Consider the following 12,718-nt stretch of genomic DNA (forward strand, 5'->3'; position numbering starts at 1 on the left):
AGTCTATTAAGTTTTGTAATGCCATGGCATAGAACATTATATTAAAAGAAAATAAAATAAAGTCATATCTAATGCCACTTTAAAGAAACAATCTAGCGACAGACATGAGATATAGAGCTTAAAACAGAAAAAACTTTCAAAAACAAAGATAACTTGATGAATACACTGCACCCATCAGATAAATAAATACCCATAATTTTCTCGAGGAACAAAAACACTAACCATTTTTATCAATGCCCATCTCTTGGCCTTTGTATTGAATTGATGACACAGCTTGCCTTGAGTTCTTGAGACTCTTATTTCTGCACCTTTCAAATGCACATATTCAGAGAGTGCAGAAGATTCTCAAACAAGATAACCAGTGATAAACATGCTATTGCATTTCACAAACCAAATAAATATAACATGGTTGCTAACATCGCCCTCATTGATTGACTGGAGATCATGCAAGAAATGTTAAGCTAAACATATGGTGCGTGTAAAAAAGTAATATCAAATTTAAAAGATCGACAGCATATCCTTCATCATATTTGCCTGCACTTACATTAGAATCTAAAAAAAATCTTTGAGAAAAACCATAAAAGCATCCTGATTGAAAAAGTAATACCAAATTTAGAGGGTTGTTGATAGTATCCTTCATCGTATTTGCCTGCATTTACATTAGATTCTAAAAAATACCTTTAAGAAAAGTCATGAAAGCTTCCTGATTGAAGTTCATAGCTTCAAAACAAAAGGCTTCCCAAGCATTTGTAACACTTGAACAGGCATGTTTTCATGACCAGTTCATTGATGTTACAAGTTTTCTACTAAATTTGTACTAAGACTTACGTGTAAATGTTAACCTAAACATGTAGCTTTGTGAAAGTCAATCAAGTGCTCATGAGAGTAAAATGTTTAGTTGCACATCTTTACAAAATGGATAGCGCCTAATGATCTTCAAAGAACATATAAAACACCAACAACAAACAAGCCCTTTGCACAAGCAATAAATCCCCATAAAAACATGACTGCTTTAAGAATTTTGAAAACTCCAACTGAAGACCTGACCATATTTTTCCTTTCAACTACATTCAATAACAAATTTAAAAGATCCCCATTTGTTATTTTCTCTTTCTCCATTAATTCACATAAAACCTCCTATCATGCAAATGCTGACAACAACCGACACAAACTAGACAAAAACAATCAAGATTCTAAATTCCCTCTTCATGTTCCCAACTCTTTGAGACTTAAGAACATAAGTGTCATTACCCCGCCATGACACCATCCTTAAGTAAATACAAGAGTGCCAATACTCATATATTTGTCTTCACCATATCCAGTTATTCGGACTAAATGATTAGATTGCAGACCGTATGTTTAAAATTCTAATTGGCCAGGATGGACATTAATTATCTTCATTAGAATGAAGATGGAAAGGGAAATGGGCTTTCTAAGCCAGCACCAATGCATGTGCAGCAATCAATAAGTCCAGGTACATATGTAATGTCCCTACTAGTTAGAGATCACTGTCCTGCAAAACAGATTGTTAGAATACAACAAATATATACATATAACTAATCTAATTTGCAATTAAACTTCAATTACTTAATTAACACTAATCTCAATTCTTATTTAATAAAAAGGATACGAGTGCAGTACTGGGACATGTCCTTAAGCGGCTGTGAAGTTCGCCTTCTTGGAACCCATCTTGGTTCCAAGCCATACCAGGAAATCAAAGGTTAATTCAATTCCTGCCTTGGATGTAATTTCTTACACCCAAGCCATACCAAGGAAGACCATCATATATGATCAATTCCTTGCCTTGGATGATGCATCTTATCATCCAAGTCTACCAAAGAGGACCGGCCAGATCCGTCTTTTCTTGGATGAACGTTGTCAACCAAGCCATAACATATATGCATATAGATATTCAGTTCTATTATATTCATAATAATATGTATATTTATAATTTATGTTTTTTTTAAATATATAAACATAATCTTATTGATATTATGTCAAGTATGTATGTATGTATATGTATGTATGTACGTATGTATGTATATGTTGTTACAGCGCTTATTATGTTCACACAGAAAATTCATACTTAAACTGCGATATCTAGACGGAACTGCTGGGTATTGACATCTTATGAAATGTCAGATCTGAATCCTTCCATGTCTCCTCTTGGACGTTAGAATGGTTTCTTATACATCTTCTTCCGTGCTGGAGGATCATGCCCCTTTCCCTACAGTCATGTTATTTGTGAAGAGACACTTTTCTATAATTAATTGCTGCCCTTTCATAATCCATGTTTAATCATTATTGAACCAATTTACTTAATCCTTGGAATTAATTAATAGTTTGTGAACAAGATTGTTGCACCGTCAAATATTAAGCAAACCCGATATGAGTTAGGTGATTGCAACCCTGATATGCACTGGACGATTGAACCATAAGGTTCAATTTCATGAAATTGTGATGTCTTACTTTGTAAGACGATTTCATTGCCTGGATTGGTTCGCTGCTTATATACTATAATGCTGATAGTTAGAATTGTCTATTACTTCTGCTCCTAGTGATAGTTAGAGAGGGGATACTTTAGTTATAGAGCTCTCCAAGTCTTGTGTATGTGATGATCCAATTCCGATTTCAAATGACAACTTGAATGCTTTCCAACGCTGTAATATATTCATCTGTATCTTGAGATTATGCGTCAATAGTACTTAGTCGATGCTAATTGTTATTTAGACTGGGTAATTCTTATTAGTCATTGTCCACATTGAATATATAAATTATGTGTTTATTATTTTAAATATATAAATTTTGTTTATAATATAATATTAATTTATTTTTATTTGAATATTTCAAACATTAATAAATATTTATTAAATAATAATATTTAATAAATAAATAGATTTCAAATAATCATTCTTTGGTAATTATTGTTAAATTTTGTAAAGTCGGTCGTACTATTTCATGCTTCCGATATATATATATATATATATAAATTTTTACACCGTTCATGGTATCGGGTGGTAAAGCGATTGTCAAACAAGTCGCACTCCTTCCGATCGGGTAAGTAAATGGTGACTAGTTTATATACTGTGGTGAGAGGTACGTAGGGAAGAGATGTGTCTTCCCAGGTGGGAAGACATATCTCTTCACTACGTAGCCCCTCATCCACTTATATAGCATGCTTACATTGAGGAGGATGGACACACCGAAATTAATAAGTGTTGTGCATCTTCAAAACACACTATAGCAGATAAAATACAACTTTCAGATCATATCTCCATCTCTTCTATTTGATCACAAAATTTTGAAAGAACTTAACATGGTATCAGAGCCAAGTTAAGGAACATCATATTAAAATTCTGTAACGATCTCATAAACTTTCACCAGGCTCTTACTAAGATCACATTCCCATAATCCTAATGGCAACCGGAGTTAGGTTTGAAGATAGATTAGATGGAGCATCAAATTTTGTATCTTGGCATACTTGTTTTGAAAGAAAATAAAATTGACTCCCATGTCAAAAGTGAAATTCCTGAACCCTCTGATGATACAGAGAAAATTCAGTGGAACAAGGATAGTGAGAAGGCCCTTAAGATAATTGTGGATTCAATAAGAGACCACATTGTACCAGTTATTTCTAAATATGAGACGGCCTTTCAGATGTTCAAAGCACTAGCTGACATTTATGAAATCAACAACACTAGCAGGGCTCTCACCCTAAAGAATCAACTACACCATATAAAGATGAATAAAGGAGAAACAATTACATCCTATTTCTTGAGGATCACTGAGCTTAGGGATCAACTATCCACTATTGGATATCTAGTAGACAACAAAGAACTTGCTATGATGGCCCTAAATGGACTTCCTGCCTCATGGGAATCGTTCATTCAAGGAATCAGTGCTCGTTCTAAATTTCCCAAGTTTGATAGATTGAAAACCGATTGCATTCAAGAGGAATCTCGGCTTGTCACAAGAGGAATAAAACAAAACAATGGTAATGAAGACATTCAAGTTCTAAACTCTAATTCCCACAAGAAAGGAAAGAAGAAGAAGAACTTTAAGAGAAAGAGGGACAACAACTCAAATGGGAAGAGGTCTTCAAAGAAGAAGAGAGACATTTATGAAGTACAATGTTTCAGATGTGACCAATATGGGCACTATGCAATGAAGTGTCCAGACAGGATCAAACAGCAAGCTTCAATGGCAGAAATTAAGAAAGGGAGTAATTCCAAGAAGCTAGTCTTCTACTCAGCCCTCTCTAGTCAAGTCACCTCCAGTTTCAACACATGGGTGATTGACAGCGGAGCATCTCGACACATCACTGGATTTCGTGAGCACCTAGATACACTTGTGGAAAGTTCAAATGAAGAAGTGACAATTGGTGATGACTCAAATTATCCAGTTATGGGAATAGGAACCTGCAATATCAACCTAAAGTCAGGCATATCCCTACAGCTGACTGGAGTTCTATTTGTACCCGGTATAAAGAGAAACCTTGTCTCAGTTTCTGCACTTGAAGATAAGGGTTATAGATTAACCTTTATGGAAGGAAAGGTACTTGCTTGGCCAAAGAACTCCACCATCAAGAAAGCCCACACCATTGGAGTAAGACAAGGGAGCCTCTACAGACTTTGCGCCACTCCACCTCTAGCCTTGATTCATGAGACTCCAGATTCAAATGAACTTTGGCACAAAAGATTAGGGCACCTTCATTTCCATGCCCTACCTAAGATAGAGAAGATGGTGATCGGCTTACCCAAGCTAAGTCAAAAATCTGAAGGAGCTTGCAAAGGGTGTGCCTTGGGAAAGAATACTAAAGGGTCTTTTAATTCTAGCAACAGCAAATCCAAAAATGTATTAGAATTAGTTCATTCTGATTTATGTGGACCCATGTCTGTACCCTCATTAGGGGGATTTTTATATTATGTAATATTTGTAGATGATTATTCTAGGAAGACCTGGATATATTTTCTGAGGTACAAAGAGTCTGAAGAAATCCTTTCTAAATTTAAGGAATTCAAAGCTCTTACAGAAAATATGACAGGTAAGAAAATCATAACCTTAAGAACAGACAATGGGGGGAATACACTTCTGATATGTTTAAAGATTATGGTATAAATGTCGGGATTAAGAGGGAGTTAACTGTACCTTATAACCCACAACAAAATGGGGTAGCTGAAAGAAAGAATAGGACTATAGTAGAAGCTGCTAGGGCTATGTTGTTTGAACAAAATATAGAAACCTCATTTTGGGCTGAAGCATCTAGGACAGCTGTGTACATTCAAAATAGATGTCGTCATTCTCTTCTTGACAATAAAACCCCTGAAGAAGCCTTTACTGGCAACAAACCTGACATAAGTCATTTCCGGATCTTAAGGTGTCTAGTCTATATTCATGTCCCCAAAGAAAAGAGGTCAAAGTTAGAACCTTCTGGAAAGAAAGGAGTATTTGTTGGGTACAGTGAAACCTCTAAAGCTTACAGAATATACATACATGGTCAAAGACAAATTGAACTAAGCAGAGATGTCATCTTTGAGGAAGACATAGCATTCAAGAGGTCCCAAAGCTCTAATGAATTAGAACACCAAGATCCTCCTACAAGCTTGGATGAGGATTCCACCCCTGAGATTCAGAGGGAGACCCCTGAAGATGCTGAGCATGAAGTTCAAGGCTTACCTTTAGAAGAAAATTATCCCGAAACTAGGAAGAGACCACTTTGGGCTAAAAAGATGCTTCAAGAAACTGAAAATTATGCTACTCCAAAGGGGACCTTTAGAGAAAGTAAGAGACCTAACCTATTTTCCAATTATATTGCGTTGATGAGTGAGATCATTAATGCAGAACCTTCCTGTGTTGGAGATGCGCTCAAGCATCAAGTTTGGAAAGATGCTATGTCAGAAGAGTATCAGTCAATTCTGAAAAATGATGTCTGGGATATTGTGCCTAGGCCTAAAGGCAAATCTGTGGTATCTTCTAAATGGCTCTTCAAAATCAAACATGCAACAAATGGTGGCATTGAGAAGCACAAAGCAAGGTTTGTTGCTAGAGGTTTCTCATAGAAAGAAGGTATTGACTATGAAGAGACATTTGCTCCTGTTGCCAGATACACTTCTGTCTGAGCAGTTTTGTCTATTGCAGCATCTAAAGGATGGAAAGTCCATCAAATGGATGTTAAGACTGCTTTTCTGAATGGTAAGATTGAAGAAGAAGTTTATTTGGAGCAACCTGAAGGTTTTGTGATTCATAAGGCTGAATCACATGTCTACAGATTAAAGAAAGCTCTATATGGACTGAAACAGGCCCCCAGAGCATGGTATGAAAGAATTGATCACTATCTCTTGGAATTAGGGTTTTCCAAGAATGAAGTAGATCCAAATCTCTACTACAAGGTAATCAATGGTGAATTATTAATTCTTATTCTTTATGTTGACGATCTACTAATCACAAGAGAGGATAATTGTATTTCTCAATGTAAGAAAGAATTAGCCTCTGAGTTTGATATGAAAGATTTAGGAATTCTTCACTACTTCCTTGGATTGGAAGTTTGGCAACAGGCAGATGGTATAATCCTTAATCAGGGAAAATACACCATTGATATACTCAAGAGATTTGGAATGATGGATTGTAGATCCATGACCATGCCTATGGAGACAAATCTGCACAAACTAAAGGAAGCAGCTGCAGAATCAGAGTTTGCAAATCCTACCCTCTACAGACAGATTATTGGATCTCTGATGTATTTGGTAAACACAAGACCTAATATATGTTTTGTTGTTAATGCACTAAGTCAGTTCATGTGTGAACCTAGGGAAATACATCTTGTTGCTGCAAAACATATTCTGAGATATCTTCGAGGAACTATTGGTTTTGGTCTGAAGTATAAACATGTAGACCTTGACCTACATGGATTCATTGATTCTCATTGGGCTGGAAGCGTAGTTGACAGGAAAAGCACATCAAGATGTTGCTTCAATTTAGGATCAGGAATGATCTCATGGATATGTAGAAAACAGTCTTCAGTTGCTCAGAGTTCTACAGAAGCTGAATACATTGCAGCATCCATGGGAGCAAGAGAAGCAGTATGGCTTCGAAAACTGCTTGTAGGACTGTTTGGTCAGCCCTTAAATCCTACTGTCATCTATTGTGACAATCAGAGTTGCATCAAGCTTTCAATGAATCCAGTATTTCATGACAGGTCTAAACACATTGAGATTCCTTATCACTATGTTCGAGATATGGTGGAAAGGAATGTGATCCGACTGAATTATATTGGTACAGGTGATCAGATTGCAGACATTCTTACCAAGCCACTCTCCAAGATCAAGATTGAACACTTTAGAGATAAACTTGGTATGGTTGAAAATGTTATTTAATTTTGAGATAGAGTCTCATTTATTCTGATATACTAATATATTTAAAGATGTTTAGTGTGCAAACTCTTTTATTTGTCATGTGTGTGACTCCATGACTACATGGGCCTTCTGTGAACATTATTGAAGGGTGACGACTTTTCAATAATGAACACTTGTTTCAAATTGATATTGTAAGGTGATGATTTTACAATTATCAATTTAACTATCTTGATGGATATCATGTGACTTGATATCTATGGACATGTCATGATAGTATATATATCTCTAAGACATTATGGTAGATATCTGTTGGTTGATATCATTAAATAAACCATAATTATGATAGAGATCTTCATGGTGAATATTATGAACATAATATTCGTGGACATGCCATGAAATCATTATCAGTATGGTAGGCATCATGTGACTTGATGCCAGTGCACATACCTTACTTGATAACTATGAGTTATGGTGAGTATCATGAGACTTGATATTCATTGTTGAACCATATCTCTGAATATCACTATGGTGTGATATCTCCTCTCTTCACAATCAATGGATGAATTGTGATGTTTTCTCTAACATGAAATGCGTCCTCCCTAGTTAAGAGGGAGTGTTAAATTTTGTAACGTCGGTCGTACTATTTCATGCTTCCGATATATATATATATACACCGTTCATGGTATCGGGTGGTAAAGTGATTCTCAAACAAGTCGCACTCCTTCCGATCGGGTAAGTAAATGGTGACTAGTTTATATACTGTGGTGAGAGGTACGTAGGGAAGAGATGTGTCTTCCCAAGTGGGAAGACATATCTCTTCACTACATAACCCTTCATCCACTTATATAGCATGCTTACATTGAGGAGGATGGACACACCGAAATTAATAAGTGTTGTGCATCTTCAAAACACGCTATAGCAGATAAAATACAACTTTCAGATCATATCTCCATCTCTTCTATTTGATCACAGAATTTTGAAAGAACTTAACAATTATTATATTTATTAATAATAATAACTGCTTCATTTAGGATATATAACGATCAAGGAGGGGACATGACAACATACGTGTTAGTTATCACTAATGAGGAGCAGTGATTTCATTAGTTTAACAACAACAATTGTTTAGTGAAGAGATGCCTCCTTTCAGAAACAAGAAACCCTTGGTAAGAATCATAACCCTACATGTCCCTTGAGCAATATAATAGGAAAGTCTCACACTCAAGAAAAAGATCATCTGAAGGAGCAGATCATTATTAATAACTGGCAGATCAGACTCTCTGCAGATCATATTCATTTACAAGCAGATTATTGCAATCATTACTGAGACAACAGATTGGTATGCTCTGTCTTACTTATACATTAAGACCCACTTATAGTTATATATTGAAATTCGGTTAGAAATAAGGACATATACATAGCCTATAATACAACATGTCTCATTGTTCTTATATCTATACATTTAATAGATTTATATGTGTTAGTAATAGTGTAATCAGATCTTTATACCAATTATATTTAATTTCATTAATTTACTTATATAATCATAATACCAGAGAGATTAGCATAATAATGACCTAATCCTTGGCATTCCTATATTGCCCCTCATGACTTTAGGTTGGTTTTGTTGAGGGAAAGGCGGAGTAATTCCATCCCTAAATAGGTGAGCCCCAAGAGGTGGTATGGACAGGTGTTCCTGAAACCCTTGGGTCTATTTGTGGAGGTGGTTTCCTAGCGCCTTAACAAGTAATTCCCCATCCTCTATTAGAGTTAATAATTAGGAAAGGAGTAAAGATTGGGGGCTAAAATATGGTTATTATCACTTGCATTATGATTACCAATTGTTCCTTAGTATCGATAATCTAATCTATGGCATAATGATGTATAATGATATATGTTAATTACTGGGAAACAGGCAGCCTCCTAGTAGGGGACAGTACAATAAGCAGCAATAAGAAACAGAATACAAGTTCTTTAACATCACTTTTGACTTATGCCTATCAAGAGGATTCTAACTTACCTAAAGTGGGTGTGCACTCTATTGTGACGTTTTCACACATCGCCCCATTGCAAATGGGGACCCCCACTTTTTCACTTTAGGCTTAGGGTTTTAGAGTTGTTATCTTGGCTTAGGGTCAGTCTCTTAGTCGTTAACCTTTGCTAGTAAGGTGGAGGTTGGTTTTGTCAGATTGAGACTTGCATGATTAAGTTGTATGAGGTGATCAAGTCATCGAGATCTCATTTGCAAGCATGAATAGGTCTTAGGGTTTTTGGATGTCAAAGGCTAGATTTGATGGATGGTCATTAGAATTGCTTCCAATGATGAGGAATATCCAAATGATGAAGTGTGAAAACATTAGGCTTATCAAAATTTTGGAGGTGAAAATTTGACCAAGGCAAAATTTTGCTCAAGGCATGGTCCTGGCACTGGCTTGCTCATGAAGCGGTCCTTGTGTGAATGGACCCTAGAAATGTGCCCATGCTAGAGAGGCAAGAATCATGAGATAACCCAGGGCAATGCTAGTAGGTGATCAAAATTGATGAATTTGGGTGGATATGAAAATTTGAACTGAGTTGATTTTTTGACTAAGGCATACCTCCTTTGAGCACTTGCTCACCAAGACCAAATTTGTGCAAATGGGGGCAAGAATTCCACCCAAGAAAGAGGGGTTGTAATCAAGAAAAACATCAACATGAGCACTTGGACGAAGGATTTATGCGAAGAAAAGGATGAGCATTTTGTGCAAATGAAGAGTAAAATCCCACCATCTTTGTGCAAACACATGGTCAAATGCTGCCTAAGTTGTGCAAATGGAAGGGTAAAAGTCGCCATCCTTGTGCAAATGAACATCAAAATGCCACCAGCCTTGCGTTGCGCATATGAGCATCAAAATCTCGCCATCCTTGTGCAAATGAAGCCCCAAATGCTGATCAAGCAAACTCACTTGTGCAAATGGAGCATCAATAGCCACTCAACCAAATGCTTTGTGCAATCAAACCTCAGAATTCCGCCAGCCTTTGTGAAGGCCCTGATCTCATTTGTGCCCAGCAATCATGAGGAAATCAGACCTACACACATGAGTATCAGACCTAGAAACATAAAATCAGATCTGTCAAAGATCATATCAGAATGGAGAGTGTGCAATCAGACATAAATCAGATCAAAGAGATGAAAGTAGTAGTAAAACTAGTACATATTATATCTTGTATATTTGATCCTTTCCTTGTTGTCTTGCAGGTGATTAAGGAAAAAGGTGAAAGGAGCAGGTTGCTAACAACATCTTGAAGAAGCAAAAGAGGGAAGATTGCAAGACTCATACCATTATGCAACTTCAAGAGAAAGGATCTCATTGGCGAGCACACAAGAAGGATTTTAAGATATTCAAAAACTTTCATTGCATCATGACAACATGATGAGGTCAAGACCCCAAAGTGTGAAGGAGAGATCACACAATCACATCAAGGAAAGACACTATAAAGCAAGTGTAAAAATCAATACAAAATATGATAAGTTCAAGGCATAGAAATGAGATGAAGATTCATATATGGGACAAACATAAGGTTTGATGTGAAGAGGATCAACATCAAGATATTCAAGAACTCAATCTTGTAAAAGGATCAAGGAAGTAGATAGTTTCAGAAGAGTTAGTCAAAGTTTGCTTAACTGTAATGATGCTTCCCATCATCATCGCATTGAGCAAGTTGAATAATGTTGAGTATCAAGAGATATTGTTCAAACACTTTGTATTGATCTACCAAGTACAAGCAAACTAAGTTGGCATCCTTGTCATCACTCGCCCAATCAGGAGGATCCACGTCAACGTGTCCAGATGCAATGTACCTGACTCACCCATGGAAGCACAAGCTCCAAGATACCTAACCTCATATTTCATTGGTTCACATTCAAAGATGGACATGTGTCCAATTCTATGTAATTTTCTCATTGGCCCGAATGGAGTTTGTTGTAGAAAACCCTAATTAGGGTTTTATTATTGAATCTTGGCCATTGATTTGTGAATCAATCTGAGCCTTCGAATTGTAATGAGCTCTCTATATAAGGCTCAAATCTCTCATTTGTAAAGGTTAACAATAGGAGAGTAATAGATAATAGTTTAGGAAAAGACAACAATTAGGAATTAGAAGTTAAAGTAGAAGTCAGAATAGGAGGAGGCAAAGATTGTTGCAAGGTACATTTTGTTTTCATTGAAGTTATGGTGAATTCTCTATGTTAATTCAACATGTTGCATGGTCTCTACTTCTCATTTTCTTTAAAGTTGGTTATATGAATGGAAGATATCATTGTTGATGAATGGTGTACCTAATGTTCATAATACTTGTGATTTGTTGATTGCAAATTGCAGTGCGTAGTCGACTGAACTTGTGTGACTTCTCTTACTTCATGCTCATTGTTTGTGTGGTTGATGTGCATCAGTGATATGAAAATCATTTGTTTATCCTTAGGAGATTGCACCAATTTTGTGTAGTTGTTCCTTGAAGGTGAAACAAAGCTTGGTTTGGTTACACCTAATCAACAATTATTTCTTACATTCTTAGAATTAGATTAGACTCCCTAAACCCTATCTCTTTTGCCCTTTTATTTTCCAAGCAAGAAGTTAGAATCTAAGTTCCAGCAGTATTCAAGCAAGAGTTCAAGTATCAATGCAAGTCCCCCTTGTGATTCCAGCAATATCACATCAAACCATTGAGCTATCTACACATGAAGACCTGACAATAGAAACCTTGGAGTCGTCACGGTTGATCATCCAATTTAGCATCCAAGGAGATTTTGATCAAAAGAGGATAGAGTGCTTTTGGTATTTTATTTTGTGTTTGCATAGTGCATAAAAACACATCAACACACTCCCTTCCCTCTTTACTTCAAGCAATCTACACAAGATAGTTTTGTTCTTTGATAATTTGTCTCAATTCTTTTCTTGCATTTTGATCTCAGGCCATTCAATGCGCCTTTCTAAGCCAATCCATCAAAATTGGTCAGTTCTGCCACACCATTATTACATATAATTGGTACTTCAAAAGGTTCCACTGCAACTTTAGATTCCAAAATGACGGACTAGTTGCAACTTTAGCATCCCTCTTTTTATACTAAACATGTCATCAACACACACAAGCTCCTTCCTAAACATTACAAACACAAAGAAGGTTACCATGCAAAACTAACCTTCACATTGTGCCTATTTGTGGCTAATTGATCCATTAAATTATTTCAATCAAAGAACACCGGTTCAATCATCAAATATATTCATCATTCAAATAGATGCTTACTGCCACTCAAAGGCTGGGGACAACAATCCATTTTGCATTGCAACTTCCTGCCAATATGATGATTTAATAGTATGCCCAAATCC

The 12,718-nt window shown here is 36.3% G+C and overlaps 1 protein-coding gene across 4 annotated transcripts in view; it reads right to left on the bottom strand.

Annotated features, from left to right (window-relative positions):
• The window catches only part of LOC131038055 (tRNA threonylcarbamoyladenosine dehydratase), a 137,475-nt gene that overhangs the window by 83,289 nt on the left and 41,468 nt on the right, over positions 1 to 12,718 (bottom strand). For 2 of the 4 annotated variants that reach the window (XM_057970350.1, XM_057970352.2), the window contains one exon: positions 223 to 302. In XM_057970350.1, the coding sequence (XP_057826333.1) occupies positions 223 to 302 (80 nt within the window). Of the gene's footprint in view, positions 1 to 222; positions 309 to 12,718 lie in introns of all 4 variants that reach the window. The other 2 variants (XM_057970353.2, XM_057970349.1) reach the window with 1 other exon arrangement.

This window comes from Cryptomeria japonica, chromosome 2 (assembly GCF_030272615.1).
Source record: "Cryptomeria japonica chromosome 2, Sugi_1.0, whole genome shotgun sequence".
In the NCBI taxonomy this organism is placed as follows: Eukaryota; Viridiplantae; Streptophyta; class Pinopsida; order Cupressales; family Cupressaceae; genus Cryptomeria; species Cryptomeria japonica.